This window comes from Nicotiana sylvestris, chromosome 9 (genome assembly GCF_000393655.2).
Source record: "Nicotiana sylvestris chromosome 9, ASM39365v2, whole genome shotgun sequence".
Lineage (NCBI taxonomy): Eukaryota > Viridiplantae > Streptophyta > Magnoliopsida > Solanales > Solanaceae > Nicotiana > Nicotiana sylvestris.
Window position 1 is genome coordinate 84,341,079 of NC_091065.1, and position 25,537 is coordinate 84,366,615.

Here is a 25,537-nt window from a genome sequence, read left to right on the forward strand (position 1 = left end):
TAATTTTAAAACTTATTTAGCCTCACTATTGAGGTTTACCTTAATTATAAGATCATATACAAACTATCAATTTTATACAAAATAATGTATTAGACTCTAATCTTCCATATTTTCTCTCCCTCTCTTCCACCCCAAAACTAAAATTATAAATTAACAGAAAAATATTTGGCCGCTTTTTTTTTTCTTTTTTTTTGTTTTTGCTGTTTCTCTATTTCATTCCAAAGAAATTTACAGATCATGTAGACGCAGACCATCTACTCCTCATTACATATCTTCTATCTATAGATTCAGTGAATTCACCACTGAAGTCTAAGTAACTAACTAGACTAACAGCTAATTGAAATACATCAATGCTAACTATACATCAAGAACTTATCTATCCTTTATAGGTATCTGTTGAGTGTTGAAAGTGCTCCCTGCCAGTGTTGTATTTCCTGCCCTCTCGTGTGTATATGAATTGTTATTTCCCTGCATATGATGTTCACATTTACTGCACCTCCCTGGAATCGAACTTTGTTCTTATCCCTCCATATAGTGTAAACCATCGTGCCAAAGACACAGGTAACAATTTCCCATTGTCCACTTTTTCTTGTGGCATAATGACTTATCTATTCCACCTCTCGTTGCCAATTTTGAATAGGTCTGCAATGTCACCGAGTCTCGACCACACTTCCTTTGTCACATAGCATTCAAAGAATAAATGGTCGAATATTTCACTAGCTAGCTTACATAATGCACATTGTTGATCTATTTGAACACCAAACTTCAGTAGCCTGTCAACTGTAGCTAATCTTCTCTGTAATGCTAACCACAGAATGAATTTGAATCTGGGATGCAATCTTGGCTGCAATACTATGCCTTTCCATGGAACCTTTGGCAGTTGGGGGAATTGTAGCCTGTAAAGTTTCCTAATACTAAAAGAGTTGCCATTCTGTAATTGATCCAACCTATTCAACAGGTTTCCTTGAATACTTTGAACATCCCCAATGAGCTTCCTTGACTCCAAAATTTTCCTGACTGCATTCTTGGGTATTGGCATATGTTCGAGTGTGTGATGCTTTATGTAGAAGGTATGGATCCATTTGATCCATAAGCAGTCCTTCTTTTTAGCCACTGCCCAGAGGTGTTTTGCCACTGCAGCTCTGTTCCAAAATACCAAGTTCATTACATTTAAATCCCCTGCTACTTGTGGTAAACAGACTTTTTCCCAAGAGACCGAGGCCTTTTTTGAAACTGTTGATGAACCAGTCCATAAAAATGATCTGCAAATAGCTTCTACCATCTTCATCACTTTTTTGGTAGTAGGAAGGTCTGTGCCTAGTAGGACTGTATTCCAAATAAAACTGACTTTATCAGTTGAACTCGTCCTGCATAAGATAAGAGTCGTGTTGTCCAACAGTTGATCCTCTGAGTAATCCTCTCCACTAGTGGCCGGCATTGAATAATTGTAAGCTTCCTGGCTGCCAAAGGTACCCCCAAATATTTGGATGGAAGTGTACCTTCAGGGAACCCCAGTTCTTGTAGTATATCCTGTTACTGGTTCACTGAGACACCTGCTAGGTAAGCTGCACTTTTCTCTGCATTTGCTTGAAGACCGGAAGCTTCAGAAAACTTTTGAAAAGTTTGTCTTAACAATCTGATGGATTGTAAGTCAGCCCTGCAAAACATGAGAAGGTCGTCAGCAAAACAAACATGCACCACTCCAAGTTTTTGGCATCTGGGATGGAACTTGAACACTTTATTCTTCATCATCTGAGCAATTTCCCTTTGTAGGTATTCCATTGCCAAGACAAAAAGATAAGGTGACATGGGTCACCTTGTCTTATCCCCCTTCTTCCTTTAAATGGCTTAGTCAGACCCCCATTTATGTTTAGAGAATATGTTAATGAAGAGATACATTCCATAATCCACCTTGTAAATTTATAAGGGAATCCCAAGTCCAATAGCACTCTCTCCAGGAATGTCCATTCTAAGGTGTCATAAGCTTTCCTCAGATCAACTTTCAGGACACATCTTGGAGAGATACCCTTCCTATTGTAGCCTTTGAACAATTCATGTGTAAAGAGAATATTATCTGTGATACATCTGCCCTCAATAAAAGCTGATTGTGATTCCCCTACCAGACCTCCAATTACTCTCTTTATTCTTGCTGTGATGACCTTTGTAATGATCTTGTATAAGGTTGTGCAGCATGCTATTGGTCTATAGTCCTTGACATAACTAGGATTCTGCACTTTAGGAATTAGTGTCACTGCAGTACTACTAATCCCTTTGTGCATCTTCCCAGTTGCAAAAAATTGCTTGACAGCATCACAAACATCATCACCCACTTCCTGCCAATGTTTAGTAAAAAACTCAACTGAAAATCCATCCACCCCAGGGGCCTTTTCATGAGGCATATCCTTTATTGCACTTTGGATCTCCACTAATGTAATCTCCTGAATGAGCTTCTCTTTCTGACTTAAAGTGAGGCATGGACCTTGTTGAATAACTTCTATGTTTGGACACCTGTGAATACTGCCTCTTTCCCCCATGAGTTTAGTAAAAAAGGAGATGAACTCATTCTCCAGTTGTATAGGATCTGTCACTTTTGTTCCATCCTCTCTATAGATAGTTGTGATTGCATTCCTACTAGTCCTCATCTTCCATTGAGCATGAAAGTACTTTGAGTTTGAATCACCACATGTGATCCAATCAGCTCTGGACTTCTGTTTAAGTACTTGTTCCTCTATATTGCTCCATTTTTCAACCTCTGCCAAAGCCCTTCTTTCCTGCTCTATCAGATCTTGATCCAAGTGTTGAACCATAAGTTTTGTCTGTATAACTTCAAGCTTATGCCTCGCATGGTTTAGGTGTTGTTTGTAGGAAGCCATATAAGCATTCAATTCCTTCAAGTCTCCCTTTAACATCTTCAATCTTTGCCAAATTTTATGCATTGGTTCTGCCTGTATATTTTGCTCCCAAACTCTGTTGACAATCTTTTTAAACTCAGCATTCTCCATAACTGAACTATACAATTTGAATGGTTTAGGGTGTAGACTCCTCATCTGATGTCCTTGACTGCACTTGATCAAAATAGGAGAGTGATCAGACACCTCTGGATTTAAGAATTCATCTTCAATATGACCATATTGTTGCAGCCAATCGAAATTCCCAAATGCCCAGGCAATCCTACTGTAAACTCTTTTATCAGGTTCTTGCTTGTTACACCAAGTATAATACCACCCCAAACTTTTCAATTGGGTAAGTTGCAATGTGTTTAGTAAATCTTGCAATCCTTGTGTCTCACCTTGTGTAACTGGGGTTCCAATTCTGTCATCTGTGTACAAAACATTGTTAAAATCACCACATAATAACTAGCAATCTTGAATTGTACTCCCTAACTGAATAAGTGTCCTCCACAATTGACTTCTCTGGTTGCTGTCATTACTCGCATATATCATGGTTACTGTATTTCTAAAGTTAGAATTTGGCTCCTATACTTCATAGTGAATAAACTGATCCTCAATCTGTATAATCTGGACATTTAATTCCCTTTCCATAATAGCCAAATCCTACCATTTGGATGTGCATTGTAATTGCAGCATACATTCCATTCCCTTGCTACTTGACTGATAATTCTAGCAGATTTTCTCTCCTTTACTCTTGTCTCCAAACATCCTATTACATCCACCTTATACTTCCTCAGAAAAAGCCTAAGCTCCTTCTGTTTGTGGGGCTTATTTAGCCCCCTTATATTACAAGTACAAAGGTTCATTTCTGGGTGAAGCTGGATGGGTCAGCGTCCCCTTGGAGTGTTTGTGGATCATTCATCTGTAGGACCTCAAATCTATTGGCAGAAGTAAAAACTATAGATGTCTCTATAGTTTTTCCTTTGTTAACATACTTTGTCCCTTCATCATTCCTCATCTCTCCTTGAGTGCCCTCAGCAACTACATTTTGTTTGGGTGCTTCAGTTTCCATTCCATTTGGTACAGGATTGGTATGAGTATTCTTCTCTACTTGCATCCCAGCATTCTCATCATCTTCTCCTCTATTCACCTTTGGTACCCATTTTAAGTTCTCCTTGTTCTTGTTCTTCTGTTTCTGTGGTTGCTTCCTAATTTCTTCTTCCCCTTTCTGCTTGTTCTTCAACCAACAGTCTTCAGAGTTATGACCAAACCTTACAAAATCACAGCAAAACTTTGGTTTCCAATCGTACTCAATTTGTTGATTGATTATCCCTCTAGAAGTTTGGAGATTCACACTGTCTGGCAGGGGTCGGGATATATCAGCTTCAACAAGTACTCGTGCAAATGATATCTTCTCTAACTCAGTAGTAAATTTATCAGTGTACAGAGGTTTGCCCACTGCACTGCCTAATTTGCTCAATACATCTGTGGCCCAGAATCTCAATGGTAGACCTGAAAATTTGACCCATAGTGGAATTTTACTCATACAACTTGGGTCAAATTTGAAATCCACACTCCAACACTGCAGAATAAGAGGTTTATTGTGGTATGTATATGGACCATTATGAAGAACTAGGTCCCTATCTACCATATTTTGGAATCTAAACACAAAATATCCTTCATCATGATAAAGGATTTGAGGTTGGCCAGCAAAATCCCAGACATTTGCAATGTAATTTTCCATCGCTTTCTCATATGGATTATCCCCTAAAACATAGCCAATTAAGGCTGTACTCCAGTAATTCTCCTGTTCTTTTGTTTCTTCATCATCAATTTGCACTACAACAGTACCATCGCGAATAATAGGGGGTATGTAATTCAATGCCTTACCCTTTTGAAAACTCCTATTGTGATACCTAGCTGGTACCGTTTCCTCCTCTTTGTTCCCAATTTCTCTGGTAGGTTGCACATTTCCTGTTGCTGAGAAATTCAGTCTGCGATGAACTACTTCAGTGTTTTCCTTCATAGCAGGTTTCACTGCAGATTCCCCCTTTTCATTCTCACTTTCCTCCACGATTGGTTGAAATTTTTGTGGTAGGAAGCTTCCAAACGTCATAGGCCTCAATTCCTGTTGAAACCCAGTATCTGGCATTACTATCTTCTCATCTTGAGCTGGGTTTTGAAACACTGTAGGGGCACTGCCCATACCAGTTAACCACCGTCCTGTTTGTACCTGAGCTGGTGTTACTAAACTTGCATCATTATCCTTCTCTCCCAATGGCGATGGGAGCTTCTTCCGTTGTCTAGCCATGGCCGATGGCGTATGTTAGCTAACCTTGCTAATCATGCGCCCCGAAAGAAAGGTTCGTATTTTCTTGAACAAACGGGTTTTTTCTCCTCAACTTCACCTATACCTTTACGAGAACAAAGAGATTTGGCATTAAGCAATTCTATTACATTTTCTCTTTCTTTTTATTTTTTGTTTTTGTTTTCTATGTAACGAATTATCACTTTTGAATGAAGGAAGATCGTTAATTTCTTTTAGCTTTTTGGAATAAATAGACAAAATAGTATTGATCAAAAGTGAGTAGATTGAATTGGAAACTCTGTTAATCCATTAGAAAGTTTAGAAGCTTTGATTTCGAAAATCGAAATTAGCAAAATTATTTTTTATTTGGATTGGGTGTTGTTGCAAATGATTGGGAATATCCTTTGGTATTATCTCAATTTTAAAACAATTTGGTGAAGATTCGAGGTGGTTTTGCTTGAAATTTGATATCAAAATTCGAAAAAGAAGACATAAACAAAGTATATATATTTTGTATGCCGAGTGTAGAAATTATATGCAAAATATCTATAAAGAAATTATATACAAAATATCTATAACTTACATAATTGTATATAAGTGGTACATAAATTATATGTAAATTACAGTTTTTGATTGAATTTTATACAAAAAATATGTATTTAAATTGTAGATAAATTATTAATTTTGATCGGATTTATATATATTTTGTAAAAAACTTTAGTTACTCGTCTATAAATATGAAAACTTAGACCAAATCGGATAAATAAGTTTAAAATATCTTATATATACAAAAAAAATCCCAGTTAGAAATAAAACTCAAAACATCACAAGCCCCTTAGCCAGACTCGTGTCTAACGTTTGCTCGTATAATTTGTAGTTTGCTCATAAAAAAATGCACTGCATTTTAATTAATAACGTATAAACTTTTAGCCTATTGTCTAACGTTTTCTTATAAGATTTTAGTTTTCTCAAGAAGGATCTTTATACCGTGGTCTAAAAGGTCTATCAACTGGAAAAGAATTTTTTTTTGAAAAAAAGGGATCATTTACTTCACAACTTATACAAAAGGGCTAACTGGCGAGAATTGTACTATGACTATGTGTAACTTCGTAAGTTTACATTAAAGTAACTGGTTAGATAGGAGAAAAAAAAGTTACTGGTTGCCTGGTTGGAACCATTTAAATTTGCAATATCTAAATAAGACAATATACAGTAGAAAATAAAATGATACCCAGCTATGATAACAAATTATTCTTTTAAATCTGATTATATATTTCAAAATCCATAATCTAATCATAATTAGAGTTTGATTTGATTCACTCTTTAGCTACTCTACAAGCTATAAAAGCACACCTCTTGGTTACCTTGATTATCCAAAGTAAGCAGAGAAAAACGAAAAAAACTATCTAAGACTACATATAAAGTGTATTTCTAAAGGGGGAATGGCAAAGCTTTTGACTTGTGTCCTTCTCATTGCTGTTGTGTTTCTTGGTAATCGAGAACATAAAAACTCTTTTCTTTACTGATATTTCCATACTTGCTATTCTCATGTATATAATAATTACCTAATGTGAATACTAATTTATATTTTAACTTTCTTTTTTGTTGGATGCAGTTGGAACAATGATCCCATCAGCAAAAGCGGCAAAGACCTGCTATCAAATACATACAGAAATATTGTGCGATCAAGGCAAAGTTGAACCAAAATGCTTGCCATTTTGCAAGCAGAAATTTGGACCCCAAGCTGGTGCCCAATGCATTGAGAATATTGGCGTTGAGGGTCCTTTCTGTGCTTGCAATTATCCTTGCTAGTCACCTTTTCTCTTTCCTTTTTTAATAAACTTAATAGTTCCTATATGATATTTGCCATTCATGGCAATCTTATAATTTAATAATGTATTCTTTGTGAGCCTGCCCTTCGTAATGAAAAATCTCTCTTTATTTACATTTTTCTGTTTATTTTTTTTCATTCTTCATCCATGGAAATTGATTAAATTTTCAGAATATTCTATGCATATGCTTATAGGGAATTGGATTTAAGTACAAAGGACTCAAGGATACAATATATCTTATAAAAAACACAAACAATTGATTTTACTATTATTCAATTTTGAGCTTTACAACTGTCTTTGGGAAAGAAATTAATGAATTAATTAGAGAAAATATGAATTCCTCTATTCTATTTTTCATTATGCCATATCTCCTACTAGAGGGTGGTCCCCCACATCATTAGTCCTCGTTCATGGCTTGAGCTTCTCGAATTTGGCTGTATAATAGAACACGAAAAATAATTAGAAAACAAAAGCAGCTCGAATATTGTTCAATTCAACTAACTAATACTTTCTCCATTTTAATTTAGATGATGTAATTTGACTCGACACGGATTTTAAGAAAAATATTAAGACTTTTAAAATTTGAGGTCTTAGAAACTTAAGAGGTAAAAATTTTGTAGAACCATGACATTTGTGTGGTTATAAAAGCTGTTTATTAAGGATAAAATGTAAAATAAAGATTTTAAAGTTAAATTATTTTAATTGTAAAAATGTATCATTCTTTTTTAAACGAACTAATAAAGAAAGTGTGTTATTTGAATTGAAACAACGGGAGTACTTAAAAAATCACAACTCTATTAGTATTATTTTTTCAAACCTATAATTGTTGCTCAAATTTGTAGATTGATTCTTAAGTGAGACAAATTTATTATATTATTAAAACTATTAAATATCATTTTTAAGAGTAGGTAATATAAATGGAATCAAGTGGAAAGATATTGAAATGAGTTTGTACCTTTGAGCTCCTTCATACCACAGTCGGCGTCACATTTCATCTCACAAAAAGTGTAGCCATGGCCCTCATCAGCGCATTCCTTTTGACAATTGTCAAAGCACCGCTTGAAAACTTCATCGGCTTCCGCTACGTGAACATGCACAGCTGACAACACAACTATGCACATTACAAACACTGCTACTACCTTCTTTGCCTCCATTCTTTTTCCCACTTAATTAGGTTTTGTTTCTTTTTTAATTTGATATTTTAATAGCTGGATGGTTTGCTTTGTTTTATTACCCTTGGACGATTTGTTAATGGACATGAGATTGTATTTATAGGTTATTGTGACCCTTTTACGTTGGAGGATATACCTTAGAGTAAGGGAAAGCTCGTGGATTTCCTGGGATTTTGGAAACTGAAGAGTCATTAGACTTGTGTTGTTCCGTATTACAGCACTGTTTGGTCACTATTCAAGAAATGATTTTGACCACCGAATAATTGACTGGAAGGTGGGCAACGCTTTCATTAACTTCTTAGGAACAGTAATTTTTTCAAAAACTTTCAGTATCAACTAGAGAAAATAAAGCCAGGCTTTGTGATTTACAAGTTTAGTGCTCCCTCCATTCCGGTTTATGTTTACAATATTTCCTTTTTATAACTTTTTAAAGTTGAAAATAATTTAACTTAAATTTTTCATTTGACGATAAATGATAAGTCTTTATAATTACAAATATTATGACATTATAAATTTAAATTTTTTAATTATTTTTAATTAGAAATTTCAAATTTAAGCTTTGAGTATGGTGGGTCAGAGTACTTATTCAAAATTAATAAACTAAGAAATTTGGGTGCGTAGCTTCGTGAATTTTGCTGGTAGCTGGAACATAGACCATAAGTATCGTTCTTTTGTTCATTGTGATAAGTTACGTGATTTTTTTATGATCTAACAAACTTTATGATAAGAATCAGATCGGGAACTTGTTACACATCCTCAAAAGTACTCAAGAACAGCAAGTCTTAGGTCGGGCACAAGTTTCAACAACTAGAGCCAAAGAGATGTCAGAGGGAACAGATGGACATCAGTTCCCGAGCTGACTGTACCAGTCAACTCCCACAACTGTAAAGTCGATGCTATTGTTCCTCTCTACACACGCAACAGTGCAAACGATGTAGCAGTCACTTTATGGGGAATGATTTGTACCAGATAATTGCTTGCATCATCCAAGTGACATCACTTGCATATTATCAACATGAAGCAAGGAAAAACACACACACTTGCACATCCGAAAATTGATCAAGTTTTCTCTCAAGTATGTTACCATCTTGCAAGTGACTTCAAGGCTTCTAGAACAAAGAATAACAAAACAAAGGACCAGTTTCCAGCACTGTATTACCATATGTTCTTAGTTGTGTTGTACCTTTGTTAGAGTGATCTATTTGTAATTCCTATTTATTTTAGCTAGTAGCATTGTGTAGGAAACCATTTGTAAAATCATAAACCTTATGTTTGTATCTTGGTTAGAGTTAGCCGAGTTGTGAGCTTTGTTATAGGGTTATTACAAATAGGCTTATAATAGAGTTATTACAAGTGAGTGAGAGCTTAAGAGTTTAATTCCTAGGTTACAATAGTTTATCAATTTGAAGTTCGCTCAATAGTGAAGTTAAAATCCTACGAGTGTAGGTCGTGGTTTTTAATTCCGTGAGCTGGGAGTTTTCCACGTAAAACTCTGATGTGTCATTTACTTATCTCTTATTGTGTTTGTTTTGTGGAAACTGATAGAGAACCAAATTCTTTAAATATAGTTTGGTGGATCCTATGTTTCCATCAATTGGTATCAGAGCAAGTTCTTTCTACAAGGCTAGCACCTAGAAAGGATCCACATGGCTGCTCCACCAAACTTTGAAGAATATCAATCAACTTACAGACCACTAAGATTCAATAGACAGTATTACGGATGATGGAAGATAAGGATGCACGATTTTATCATATCTGAAGATTCTGAGCTTTGGGATGTCATCTGTGATAGCCCTTTCGTTCCCATGAAGATCATTGGGGAGCCATCAATGACAATTCCAAAAACAAGAAAGGAGTATAATGATGCTGACTGCAAAGCTATAGAGAAAAACTTCCAAGCAAAAAAATCCTCGTCTATGGTATTGGTCCAAACGATTATAACAGAATCTCCACCTGTCAATCCGCTAAGAAGATCTGGGAGGCTCTCCAAACAACACATGAAGGGACAACTCAAGTTAAGCAATCAAAGATCGACATGCTCACTACTGAGTATGAACTATTCAGGATGAAGGATGATGAGTCCATTCTGGACATACATACTCAATTCACCTCCATCATCAATGAGCTCCACTATCTAGGAGAAATTATTCCAAGAAACAAATTCACTAGGAAGATACGTAGTGTATTACCTAGATCTTGGGAAAGAAAAGTTAATGCCATCACAAAGGCAAAAGATCTTCAAAAGCTGACCATTGATGAACTCATTGGTAATCTGAAGACTTATGAAATAAAGAAGAAGAAGAAGAAGAAGAAGAAGAAGAAGAAAAAGAAAAAGAAGGACCATGAAAGAAGAGAGCCCAAAAAGGAGAAGAACCTAGTCCTCAAGGCAGACAACAATGACTCAAGTGGTGAGGATACTGACATGGCCTACCTGACGAAGCGATTTCAGAAAATGATTCGCAAGAATGGCGGCATTCTGAAAAGGGGCAGCTCCAACAAACCAAGAGGTTATGACTTGTGTCATAAATATGGGAAGCCAGGACACTTCATCAAGGGCTATCCTCTCGTCAAGCAAGACCAGTACAAGCACAACACAGATAAAACAGTTAAAAGGAACTCAGTTCCTGACAAAAGATTCAAGAGAAAAGTTGTCGCTGACAATGTTGTAAAACAGGCTTTTGCTACATGGGAAGATTCTTCCAGCGAATCTGGAGAAGATGATGAATAAGGTGACACCTCCATGATGACAGTTGAAAGTGAAGCATCTGATAAGCATCTGAATATGACTCCATCTTTGCCCTGATGGCAAAATGTGACGATGATGAAGATGATGATGATGAGGTAAACTTTCAAGACGTTCAAAGAAATTTGAAGTCTTACTCTCAAAAGAAGCTTATATCTTTGGCCAATATTTTAATTGATGCTTATCATAATCTTATAAATGATAAAAATGTGTTAACTATGGAACTAGGAGAGGTAGAACATGAGAGAGATCGTCTGGTGGTCGTAGTGGTTGACCTAAAAGAAACCATCGAGGTTATAAAAAAAGAAAAAGATGGTCTAACTGAAAAAATTAAAAACATAGAGCATGAGATAAATGACTTGTTAGTAGTAGTTGTGGATCTAAAAGAAACAACTGAGGAACTAAAAAAGGGAAACAATTCTGGGAACATCCAAAGTGGAAAAGAAATTGCAAGTGAGGCACACATCAAGCTTGAAAATGAACTCAAATTGGTGAAATCTAGTATGTGTGCTAAACTTGAAAGAAATAGATAACTTCAAGAAGATCTTGACAGAGTTAAACATGACCAAGAAAAATCTCTAAATTAAACCTGGTCTTCTAATACAATCACTGCCATGTATACAAGCAATGGTAGGAACAGGCAGGGAGTCGGGTTCCAAAAGGAAAGGACTCCCTACAATCCACATAGCAAGTATGTTACTGTTACTGATAACTGGCTTTGCACTCACTGTGGTAATACTGGACACTTTAAAGAAAACTGTAAGGCTAGAATTCAGTCCTAACAGAAAAACAAGGTTTTTGTTGAGAAGGTACTGCTAAGGAACCTGGTTCCTCCATTACAAAAAATGTATTGCCTGCTTGTATAAAAAGAAGTTTAATTCGCCTTTTTTCTCACTATTAGGGACCCAAACTTGTTTGGTTCCTAAGTCTAATCCTTGATTTTCTCTTGCAAGGAGGAATGAAAGGAAGTAGCCAAAATGGTATATGAATAGTGGCTGCTTTAAGCATATATGACTGGGAGCATTGATAATTTCCTTTCACTCAAAGCCCTGTAAAGAGGGAGTGTGTCCTTTGGTAATGTCAAAAAGATATACATTCTGTGAGTAGGAAGAATTGGGAAGATGCTCACTCATTTAATTGAGAATGTGTACTATGTGAATGGCTTGAAATATAGCCTACTGAGTGTTTCTCAAATGTGTGATACAAAAAACAAAGTGGATTTTTTATCAAAACCTGCACAGTCACAAATCCCATGACTAGTGAAGTGGTTTTGTTAGCAAAAAGATTCAAAAACATCTATGTTGCTGATTTTGGGTCCTTGCACAATGGGGATCTTACATGTCTGAGTGTTGTTGATGATGATGCTGAGCTGTGGCACAGAAGATTGGGACATGCAAGTTTTTCATTGCTGAACAAGTTGGTCAAAAAGGACCTGGTCCATGGGCTGCCCAAGACAAGGTTCAAAGATCACAAGATGTGTGATGCTTGTGTAAGAGGAAAGTAAGTCAGGTCCTCTTTCAAGCCCAAGAATGAAGTAAACACCTCAAGGCCATTTGATCTCCTCTATATGGATCTATGTGGACCTCTGAGGGTGCCAGGTAGAGGAGGAAAGAAGTACATTTTTGTCATAGTTGACGACTACTCCAGATTCACATAGACCTTGTTTCTCAGAACCAAGGATGAAACCTTCCAGTCTTTATTGCATTTGTGGAGCATATTCAAGTGAAGATGTGCCATAATGTTGTTAGTATAAGGTCTGATCATAGCACAAAGATTGACAATGCAAAATTCGACGAATTTTGTGCTGAAAATGGCATAAGTCACAAATTTTCAACTCCCAGAACACCCCAACAAAATGGTATTGTTAAGAGGAAAAATAAGAATCTTGAAGACATATCAATAACTATGCTAGTTGACAGTGGCGTAGCAAAAGACTTTTGGGCAGAGGCAGTCAACATTGTTTTCTACTTGGTGAATAGGTGCATGATCAGGTCCCTCATGAACAAAACTCCATATGAATTGCTGAACGGGAGGAAGACCAAGCTAACTCACCTAAGAACGTTTGAATGCAAATGTTTCGTTCTCAATAATGGTAAGGAAGCTTTGTGAAAATTTGTCGCCAAAAGTGATGAAGGAATCTTTCTTGGATATTCCTCTTAAAGCAAAACATACAAGATCTACAACAAAAGGACTCAATGTATTTAAGAAAGTATACATGTAATATTTGATGAATCACACCACCTATGTGGGAAAAATTCACATGATAAGATTGATTAAGATGGAGAGCAGTCGAAGGTTCTTGGAGAAGTCATTAATATGGCAAATGGAAAGGCAGAATTGATGATCCAAGTCAAGGAATTCAACAAAGAAAATACAACAAAACCTTCAGCTGATATAGAACAACCTAAATCCTCCATCACAACAACTGAAATAGAAGATAGAGTTGCTAATGTTGTGCAAGGAACTCCTGATGCCTAGAAGAGAAGTGGTACTCATCCATCCATAGATGCCAACAATGGATCCTATTCTGAGGAACATGGATCTTCACACAATGAGATTCAGGTGTCATACTAGAAGCACAAAAGTTCACATCCTCTCCAAAATGTGATCACTCCTCTTGATTCAGGAATTCAAACCAGATCAAAGACAAGAAGCTCGTTTGCCTTCTCAGCTTTCCTTTCTCAAATTAATCCTAAAAGTACCAAGGAGGCATTAAAAGATGCTGACTAGATTACTGCTATGCAAGATGAACTTCATCAATTTGAGAGAAATCATGTATGGCATATGGTTCCTTGACCCTCAAATAGAACGGTCATAGGAACCAGGTGGGTGTTCAGAAACAAGCTTGATGAATTTGGGAATACAACAAGGAACAAGGCCAGGTTAGTAGTTCAAGGCTACAATCAAGAAGAAGGGATTGACTATGATGAAAATATTCCTCCAATTGCTCGAATGGAAGCCATCAGAATCCTTATTGCCTTTGCATCTCATATGGAATTCAAATTGTTCCAAATGGATGTCAAAGTGCATTTCTGAATGGATATTTAAAAGAAGAAGTCTTCATCAAACAACCACATGGGTTTGAGTGTGATAAGCATCTTGAACATGTATTCAAACTTGACAAAGAATTATATGGACTGAAGCAGGCCCCTCGTGCATGGTAAGAAAGGTTGTCTAAGTTTCTTCTTGAAAATAGCTTTACAAGAGGAAAAATTGACAACACCCTATTTCTGAAGAAACAGGGAAGGAACCTACTCATTATACAAGTTTATATTGACGGCATCATCTTTGGTGCAACAAATGACTCCTTGTGTGAGTAGTTTGCAAAGCTTGTGGGAAGCAAGTTTGAAATGAGCATGATAGGGGAATTGAATTTTTTCTGAGGGTTGCAAGTTAAGCAAACCCATAAGGGAACGATGATAAGCTAGTAGAAGTACATTAAAGACCTCCTAAAGAGATTTGAGATGAGAAGTTCAAAAACCATTGATACTCCTATTGTCACTGCCACCTGTCTTGACTTGGATGAACCTGGTTCTCCTGTGAATGATATCATGTATAGAGGAATCATTGGTTCACTCTTGTACCTCACAGTTAGTAAACCTGATATTGTATTCAGTATGGGATTATGTACTAGATTTCAATCCAGTCCAAAGGAATATCATCTTAAAGCTGCCAAGAGGAATCTAAGGTATCTCAAAGGAACGTAGGACCTGGTTCTCTTCTATCCTTCAAGGGACAATTTCGACTTACTTAGGTATGCTGATACTAATTATGCTGGTTATCTAGTGGATAGAAAGATAACATTTGGCATGGCACATTTTCTGGGATTATGTTTGATTTCATGGGGTACAAAGAAATAAAATTTTTTGGCTCTTTCAACTGCAAAAGCTGAGTATGTGGCAGTTGCCTCTTGTTGTACTCAACTGTTGTGGATCAAGCAGCAATTGGAGGACTTTGGTCTATTTTCTGATTATGTGCCATTACTGTGTGATAATACTAGTGTTCTTAATGGCAAAGAATCTAATTCAACATAAGAGAACAAAGCACATAGATGTGCCAGATCATTTTCTCAGAGACAATGTTGAAAATAGTCTTATTTGTATGAAGTTCTACAAAATAGAAGACCAACTAGCAGATATCTTCACCAAAGCACTGAGTAGAGAGCACTTTGAAAAGAATTGTTTGGCATCGGTTGATAAAATTAAACTAAGCACCAGGTCCTTCAATGTTGGCTATGAAAGAATAAACATGTAAGACAACTAAAAAGTATTTTTTAGCAAGTTCTAACTCATCTCTATACCTTTATAGGTAGACATGCATAGAAACTACAGAGCAAACAAGTAGCTAATGACATTGCATCTTGGTAAAAGAATGAGGCTCACCTTTACAAAACTAAGTCAGGGAACCTGGTTCCCTTGACTCAGGTTAGTAGTTTCTTTGTACTCTCAAGCACATTTTTAACGTCCATAAAAGTGTCACGTCATTAAATATTTCACTCTCTCTCTCATCTCTTTAGAACTCAAACGTCAACCTGTTACTAAATGATCCGTCTACCTAGTAATTCATACCTATTTGTAACTGGTCCCTAGCTCACTTCCTCTAAATAATCCCAACCGTTGTCTTTTTCCTCACTATCCATATCAAAGCCAAAAATTTTGTTTTCTCTCTCAAAGCAAAATTCTCCTCTTCTCGTGTCTTTACTTCCAATCTCCACTATGTCTCAGAATCCAGAAATTTCAAACACTTCTAGTGTCGTCCCCTATGTGTCTTCGTCTCATGAAGCACTTGAGCGAGAGTCTGAGTCCCAATAGTTGCCCAGTCAAAATCCCATACCAGACCAACAACCACCTACTACTTCCTCTCCAACCCAATCGGGTTCTAGTTCTCACCACAGTCGTAAGACTCAGAACCCCAAAAGATTTGTTGTAACCTCCTTGCTGACTTGCCGAAAAAAATAGTAGAAGGCGAAACAGTAGACAGCAACGAGGGACAGGATGTTTTTAGTCAGAAAGTTGGTGAAAGTTCGGAAGCCCATATGGCTCGTAGTATTGAAGGCTCAGTAGTGCTCGTTTCAAGCTTTGATACTATTGTCAATCCTACAGGTAATGTTCTTTTTGTATCCTCTAATTCTACTTTGGGGGTAAATGAGCAACAAGCCATTGAGAATATATTACTAATTGCTGCAGAGGGACGTTTGGCTGGTGGTTATGATGGTGATATTGAGACCATTGGGTCTTATGGGGAAGGTGAAAGTCACAAAGTTGAAGGTGGGGGAAATGGTGGTTGAAGGTGGCGAACTTGTACCCTTTGAAAACTTGGCACCAGTCAGTACTACTGGACTATTGGGGCTGGACTACTGGGGAAGCAGTAGAGGGACATGATCCCTCTGCCCAAGAAGAGCATTCTGCTCCTACTTGGGATAAAACCCCTTGCTTTTCAAAAGAGCCCCAGGTCAGTACTGATCCTTCTCCTTCTCCTCACTTTGATGTTGAGCCGTTGAAATTTGTCATACCTGATATGAGATCTCTATCCGAAGGGGGAAATGAAAATAGTAAGGAAGACTATGACAATGTGACTGTGGAAAGCTTCATTACTACCAGAAGTGGTGGGGCAGTTCCTAAAAAGCCCATTCTCAAAAGACCCACCACCAGGCTTGTCACGACCCAAACCGATGGGCCACGATGGATGCCTGAATCCTACATGTCGAACATTCTTAAGCATGCATCTAAGATATAAACCTGAATGACGTCTGCTGAATTATGAGAATAACATACATGAGGGAAGCCTGCCAAAAAAGCATATGTACATATACATGTGGAATACAATGGGCGAGCCGGCAAGACTGCTATAGACAAATATATACCCAAACTGAAAGCCGACAAGGCCACATGCTATCCAACTATACATAATTGTCTACAAACCTCTAATAGAAATACAACTGTGCAAAGACGGGACTGAACCACGTCATACCCATATATGTGGTATATATATATATATACAAGCATGTCATACCAAAATCAAAGGCAGCTCTGGATCAAGTGGAGCAAGCCAACTCTCGCTGATCAAGAATCCTAAGAAGGGGGACCGTCAGCTTGCCTACCTACACCTGCGGGCATGAAATGCAGGCCCCGGGAAATAGGACATCAATACGAATAATGTACTGAGTATGTAAGGTATGAAAATTAGTACATAAGAGACATAGATGAAACATGAAATAAAGAGATCCATCTGTAAACCTAAATAACTTTGTAAATTCTGAAACATTTATAATGTCATGCACGTGCATATAAATATCGTGTCATGTATAAGTATAGATGTACATAACAACATCAAGCTTCTGAGGGCATCCCATCATATCATCTCGGCCACTATGGGCTATCAACATATACCAACTGATCAGGTTGTGGTGTGTATATAGCGTCGTAACCTTTTTCCATATCACATATGCATATATTTACATATATATATATATATATATATATATATATATATATATATATATATATATATATATATATATATAGAGTACCATCTGGTCATGGGTCAGTATAAATAAATGCAATGCGTGAAATGCATAAAAAATACATTAATAAGATTTTCTCAAAATGCCATAAAAATCAATATACATTTCGGATAAACTTTATCAAATACGTATTTTTCTGAGACCCATGAACAAAAGGTATAGTACTAATTCACTTGGGGAATCAAGAATATAGACACCCCTCGTATTTCTATGAATAGAGTCATTTATGAAAGCTACGTATTTTGCTCGTTTCATTTGTGTTATTTGGATCATGCCAAAAAGAAGGAAGGCAAGGCCTTAACATACCTGGAGTAGGGAAAATCCGTATGATATTCTTGGAAAAGGTTGCACCGTACTCCTTTAGAATTGAAAAATTTTACGTTGCTAAAATTTCACGTTGGATTTCTTTTAGTTGCAAGAATTCACGTTTTGTTGAAGGGTTGCTAGCGTTCTGGTTGTAAGATGGCTTAACGTTGGATTTCTGTAGAGCTTCTTAAATATTCACTTGATGGCTAACATATTTGGAGTGTAAGAATGATAATGTTCTGATTGTTTACAAGGTATAAAGAAAGTGGGATGTATTTGTATTCAAGACAATGGGAAATGAAGTCTTTATTGAATGTTTTGTGAAATGGCTAACGTTAGTTTTGCCACCTAAAATCTTGGGAATGAATATGTAATGTTCTTACATTTGTTTGCCACCTAAGATCATATGACTTCTTAGTCATATGTATTAGTGGTGGCTTACTGCCACGTGGGGATGGGGTGGGGGGTGGGAAAAGTTAATCTTTATCCACTTATAAGGTAATTAGGTAATGTCCCGTTATTCAGTAATTAACCAATTACCCGCATAATTAAAAATTATCTCAAATTACTTAAAATTTTACTTATTTTTAATATATTTTATTCATCATACTACCGTGGTCATATGGTACCTTGCATAGTACTAGTCCATAATTATCGGGTATTATCGCTCGATCTGTATTTTATCCCAAATCAGTCATCTTCAACGAAATACGTTTTCTTTAATTCATGTACCATTTATCCTTTATGAAACTTACTTATTACTTGTTATAAATAGTATAAATGCATTAACCTTAAGATAATCTCATCCTCGAGTCTATATTGATTAACTGAAGACGAAACTTTAGCGTAGGAAAACACGAGACGTAACATGGCTGCAAAGGGAAGAAGCTTATAAGTCTGTTCTGAAGCGAAACAAAGAAGAGAAGAAACTGAGGAGGCAGGTGAAGGGGGAAAGCTAGTGAATAAGGAGGAAGTGCTTCCAGCACTTGTTGTTAATATTGACAATGAAGAGGTGAATGGGGAACCTGCTTCCTTAATTCGTAAGTCCTCTAAGAGACCCATGAGTCCAAAACCCCGGAGAGAGTCATCTGTGAAAGCTGTGGATGTGAAAAATATAGAAGGAGAGAAGTCTAGTGAGAAATTTTCTGAGAAGTCTGAAAAGAAGGAGAAGAATGTGAGGAAGTCTGTGAAAACGAAGGTTGGTGATACCGAGGAACCTGGTTCCTCCAAGAAGCTCAAAATGACTACGTCAAAGGATGAAGGCAGAGCAAACCTTAGGAATCAGAGGGTACTGTGGGGAAGAACATTTGCTCCCAACATTCTTGATATGATAGAGATGTGTCAATTGATTAGTATTCGTGAGTTTCAAAAAGTGGACATACTTGTTCATCAATGAGATCCCCAAGGTGTATGATGAAGAGGTGGGTAGCTTCTACGAAGATATGTTTATAATGAAAGATGATAACCTTTTTTTGAAGGTCAACGGAGTAGATTTTGTGATAGACAAGGCTGTGTTGGAGAACATTTTGAGAGTGCCTACTGAAGGGATCTCATCCATTGAAGGGAATTGTTCTCCCAATTTCAGAAGTGTCATTTTGAAGGATGATGTTATGCAACAAGGGGAACGGGTGCATAAGAAGGTGAATAAGGTCTTGCTTCCACGTGCAGAAAGGCATTACTTCAAAAGCAAACTTATTCCTTATGGAAGCACTGGATGCCTACACCACTATCAGTCTATCTGGTCTTATGATAGAGCATATGAAGAAAGTGGTAGACCTCAAGGATGGAAATCATGGTTTGCCCTATAGGTTCTTGCTGACTAAGGTGTTTAATTTCTTTAAAGTCCCTTTGAGAAAAGCAACAGTGGAACTCGCAAGTAGACCTTCTCAAAGACCACTTTGGAGGAATGTGAGTGTATTGATAAGAAGGGAGGGGTTGGAAGTAATTCTACTATATCTCAATTGATTGATGCTCAGAGTGCTGCAAATGAGGAGATAAGGAGGTTGAAGGCATGAAATGCCATTCTTGAAGGGCAGCTTAGTCAGGCCTAGGAGGCACCTGAATCCACCAGTGTACAAGGTACAAAGGTTGCTCATCTGACCAAGGAAATAGGTTGAGGACCTGAAAGAGCGGCTGCTTAACGAACAAGTGTCTGCAAATGCTTGAATGGATATTCTCCACAGAACCATTGCTCCTCATCCCTGCTTCCCCTTTCTAGTGCTCCTTAAAACAGTTCTTTTCCTAGTGTACAATTAAATGTTGTTTGTCCTACCTTGGTCCTTTTTTGTTGTTTCTATGGCTGGTACTTTTAATTTATTTTTTTATGCTACTACTTATGTTCTCTCCTCTTTCAAATTAATGAGCATCTCGTATTTTGCTTTGCATATTATACGTTCATGCTCTTTTTTAGCCATGTTGTGTACACACATGTGGCCTGAGTTAACTTTGATAGAGTTCTTGTTTAATTATTACTTATGTACAATATTTTTATGATGCCAAAAGGGGAAATAATTGAAAGGGGGAACAGGTTCTCAGGGGGAATACAAGAAAATATTGTATGGAGATCTGGTTCTCAGGGGGAACTTCAAATATAAGTTTGTCATCAAAAATGGGGAAATTGATAAGTTATGTGCATTTTTGTATTTTGATGATCTAACAAACTTTTTGATAAGAATCAGATCGGGAACCTGTTGCATGTCCTCAAAAGTGTTCAAGAACAACAAGTCACAAGTCGGGCACAAGTTCCAACAACTAGAGTCAAAAAGACGATAGAGGGAACAGATGGACATCACTTCCCTTGCTAACTGTACCAGTCAACTCCCCACAACTGTAAAGTCGCTGCAACGTTTCCTCTGCACACACACAACCGTGCAAACAGTATACAGTCAATTTATAGGGAATGCTTTTTACCGGATAATTGCTTGGATCATCCAAGTGACATCACTTGAATATTATCAACATGAAGCAAGGGAAAAAACACACACTTGCACATCCAAAAATTGATATAGTTTTCTCCCAAGTGTGTTGCCATCTTGCAAGTGACTTCAAGGCTTCAAGAACAAAGAAAAACAGATAAAAGACCAGTTTCCAGCACTGTGTTACCATATGTCCGTAGTTGTGTTGTACCTTTGTTAGAGTGATCTACTTGTAATTCCTACTTAGCTTAGCTAGAAGCATTATGTAAGAAACTATTTGTAAAACCATAAACTTTGTGTTTGTGTCTTGGCTAGAGTTAGTCGAGTTGTGAGCTTTGTAATAGAGTTATTACAAGAGGCTTGTAATAGAGTTATTACAAGTAAATGAGGAATTAAATATTTAATTCCTAGGTCACAATAGGTTGTAATCTAAAGTTTGCTCAGTAATAAAGTTGGAACTCTACGAATATAGGTCGTGGTTAAAATTAAAAGTAAAACTCTGTTATGTTACTTAATTATCTTTTATTGTGTGTGTTCTGTGAGAAATAATAAAGTTCTCTATACAGTTTGGTGGACCTAAATTTCCATCACATTGCTATAAACGGATCTATTTGACGTTGAGATGATTGAATCAAACTTGAGCATTATTTTTCATAGAATACAACGGTAATTAAATCACCGGAGTCATTAAAATTTGTTGCAAGGACCCAGTATTTCTACATTCTGAGACTTGAATCGGTGCATTGCTTCCTTCTATTTCTTTTAGTTTTTGGATCTAGATGGGGCATTAAAAACTCAACCGCGCCCAGAAACTCATCACCAACACGCCCATTGCATCCGCTACTGCCAGGTATTCACGTGATAATGGCTATGTCTGCACATGAAAAGAGTTGTAATACCTCTCCCTTTTTATGAACAAGTTTTGAGTATTGATATATTCTATATAGTAATGTTGTAATAAAGACATATAAAGTCATTTAAAAGTATTCGTGTGATTTATGACTTCTTGTTATAAATATATATATTATTGATGTTCATTTAGTACTCCGTTATAAATAAGTTTCTTGAAGAAGCTTATCCATATGGGACTTCGCCGTAAATATGGTTATCTATTTAGTACTCTATTGGAAATAAGCCTCCTGAAGAAGCTTATTATTTCAGTACTCCGTTATGGATAAATATTACCCCCGGCAGAAAATTATCTATATATGGTACAATAGCACCTTACAAGCAACTTACAAGAAGCTTACACATCAGCTTGCAGTAGCAGCTTAGAAGCAGCTTGCCGTAGCAGCTTACAAGCAACTTACAAGTAGCTTACACATCAGCTTGCAGTAGTAGCTTACACAGCAGTTTGCAGTAGCAGCTTCCTTTCTTCTATAAATAGAGGATATTTCAGTTCATTATGTACACGAATTTGAAGTTGAATAATAAATCTCTCTCTCTCTCTCTCTCTCTCTCTACTTGTCTTCGGTTTCTTTACTTTAAAGTCTTTATTTTATAACACGTTATCAGCACAAGACTCTGCCATCTCGAGCAAATACTTTGAAAGTATCAAAGGTACGAACTTTCTTTTTGTAAATAATGTCAAATCTCTCTAAACGTGAATTTATAGTATTGGCTATATCAGGCAAAAGCTACGTGTCTTGGGTGCTTCATGCTGAAATTCATCTTAATATGATGGGTCTAGCAGACACCATCAAAGATAAGTTATAAGTTTTACTTGCTATGTATGTCACTGCCATTAAAATAAAATAAAAAGGTACTTAGAAACCTAATAAGTGAGCCATAATCATTGGACGAGATTCTGGAGCATTTTATGAATTTTAAAACACTATAATTTGTATATCTTTATGTTCCATTTTTCACTAACTCGTTTTCGAATTAAGATTTTAATTTTACTCCAGAAGAGTAATATTGCATATGAAACTATAAAGTGGATGACATTGTTAGATCCACTTATACTCCAGCAGAGTTTGCAAGAAATATACAACCACCAGAAGTGGTTATATTTCATATATCTCATTGTAACTAAATTTTCGTTAACCACCAGAAGTGGTATATGCCTATGGCCACCAGAAGTGATAATTTAGGCTTTCTATGGTTACAATTAAAGATAAGCTAGAGAAATATTCTCTATAGTACATGCATGCCTCGATTTGCTCCTGAAGTAGCATTATCGTAAAAGAGCTTTTAAGACATCACACAATTTGTATGATTAATGTGCGTTCAGATAATTATGTTCCGTTCCCTGGAGGATGAGAACTTTTGATAAATATTAATCCATTTCCTGAAGTGAATGTGACAATATTAATAAAGCTCGTAAATATGTGCGCGTAATTAATGTAAATATATTACGATTTACCTCCAGAAGAGGTAATATGATTGAAAGAATATATACTCAATATTTTGTATTTTAAATTTGCTCTTAAGTAGTAAAACAATTGAATTTTTCTTCTGAAGCAGGAAAATATTATGAAAGTGTGTCTTTTTGTGCTTAAATAAAATAATAAGATATTCAAAGTTATTTTTGAAACACATTTTCATTCTCTGGAGTGAATGAAGAAATACCACAACTTACCTCCTGAAGAGGTAGAATAACATAGGATATAAATCTTGTTTTTGTGGCATAAAGATCATTATCGCACATACCCGTTGTATGTAAAATATCTTGGAAAATTTTATTAAATATCATTCCAAGGCAAAAGTATTCTTGTAGAATGCTTTCTACTACAACCACATCAGTACATTATGGTTAGTTATTGAGTTCCCCGAAGGAAATAACAACTCGTGTATCTTTTCTTAAAGGATGCAATAACTATGTGGTTGACGCATTGATACAAAATATTTAGATGTTAATGGTATTACTCCTTGAAGGAGATATTTGTCACGAAGTTAGTAGTAGAATATTAAAATTCTTGATTTTCGTCATTTATAAATTTAGAATTGGCTTTGTATTGTCTATTTGATTATGATTTTCTCTCATGACACCAGAAGTGTTTGAGCAATATTTGATAGTACAAAATTTATCAAAAGCTCCCGAAAAGCTATTTGTTTGTCTAGAAGACATATGACACCGGTAGTGTTCGATAAATATTAGATTGTGGATAATGAATGAAGGCTCTTGAAGAGCTTATATATAAATATGTCATTCATATTATATGATTATGGTCAAAACACATGTTGTAGTAAACTTGAAGTTTACTAATACAAATGACAATCATACTGAGACTACAAATGATTGAAAAATTAAAAATCTTCATGCTTCCACAATCATTGGGGGGTTAATATGTATGTGAGAAGTTACCCGCCTTATTCTTTAATTTGTACTACATCATGTATCACAGTAAACCAGAAGTTTACTAATGCAAAAGCAGCTATAGTAAATGAAAAATTTACTTATACAAAATAGCCACAGTAAACCAGAAGTTTACTAATGCAAAAATTTGTGTCATAGTAAACCAAAAGTTTATTAAGAGATAACGCATGACATGATAAACTTGAAGTTTTCATTCGCCATTTTTAAATGAGGTATTTGAGAATTCAGATAAGCATATATTGAAGAACTAGAAGATTCTTCAAGAATTCTCTTGTGTTGCTTGTTCTCATAATAAATTGATTATACCAGCTAAAGTTGGGACTAAGACCCATGATTCTGAAATATATAAAAGGTGAATATGGGTCCATTCACCTATCATGTGAACCACTTATAGATGCATATATAAGATGGTTACATGTGTGTTCATTGTCAACCTGCAGTTTGGCATTTGAAATTGCTTTTCTCAACTAAGAGCAAAACTTTCAGATTATGAAATCAAGACAATTCATCTTGATAATGCTGGTTTATATCCAAGCTTGTTTAGCATTGAATACCTCCTATTAATGGCTAAACCATTTCTTATGAGAATAAAGTTTCATGTGTTGGCCTAAGATTTTCTAAATTGCATATAGCAGTACTTGTATGCATCAGACTAACAATATATGATAAGTCCTCCCCTCACAATTGGTTTAGGATCAGAAACCAAATATTTTTACTATCTTTTGATGTGTGGTATATGATTAATTTCTCTACCACAATGCAAAAAGATATATTTCTCAAAGAAGATTGGGGATATATGTTAATATTTCTAACATTTGGGGGATGGAATAAACAGCTGAAAAATATGCTATATGAATCGAATTATCATTAATATGATCCTCACTTAGAAGATAATTCAAGTAAAATGCCAGAAGCATTTGCTGATCCAAAATTAGATATCATATTTCAGCTGCAAATGCTCCTATTAAAATTTAAAGTCCCTGAAGGATAGAGTTTATTGTACGCATGAAACTTGGTGGACCTATCGGTTCCAAAGGTAACAACCCTTGAAAAATGATACGGAGCTAATGATCATAATAAGGAGGAAATGAACTCTAGAAGAGCCCACAACATAACATTTCATGAAACTCCAAAAGTAGTTCAGGTACCTGAAAATAAATAAAGTGATGAGATCTCAACAAGTTATGTCGCTTGCGAACCGATAAAAAATGATCGTCAACGATATATTTGATACAATATAGTGCACAATACTGTGAAATATCGTGAGGATCAGACCAGTAGTCCAGACACCTGAAGATGTCATGCCATTTAAATGCAAGTCATAACCTATATGACTCATTTGATCAAATCTCTATAAAGATCCCTAAGTGATTTAAAATTCTTGAAGCATATTCAAAATCTTAGGAAATGAACTCAATCAGATTACAAAGATCTTTGTACGGTTTAAAGCAATCTGGGCGCATGTGGGGTATAATTGCCTCAGTGAATATTTGCTAAAAGAGGGCTACATAAATGATGTTATTTGTCT

General features: G+C 36.1%; 1 protein-coding gene and 1 long non-coding RNA gene across 2 annotated transcripts; both read right to left on the minus strand.

Annotated features, from left to right (window-relative positions):
- Window positions 1-604: 604 nt before the first annotated feature.
- LOC138877860 (uncharacterized) lies at window positions 605-1,438 on the minus strand. Its single transcript, XM_070157505.1, has one exon. The coding sequence runs from the start codon at window positions 1,436-1,438 to the stop codon at window positions 605-607; it is 834 nt and encodes a 277-aa protein (XP_070013606.1).
- A 5,828-nt stretch (window positions 1,439-7,266) lies between these two features.
- LOC104225985 (uncharacterized) lies at window positions 7,267-8,267 on the minus strand. Its single transcript, XR_011402436.1, has 2 exons — window positions 7,987-8,267; window positions 7,267-7,465 (listed from the first exon to the last, which is right to left on the minus strand). It is a non-coding gene; the product is annotated as an uncharacterized lncRNA (long non-coding RNA).
- Between the last annotated feature and the right edge of the window lie 17,270 nt (window positions 8,268-25,537).

Coding starts and splice junctions, on each gene's coding strand:
- LOC138877860 (XM_070157505.1), bottom strand. CDS start 1,438: ATGCCGGCCACTAGTGGAGAGGATTACTCAGAGGATCAACTGTTGGAC.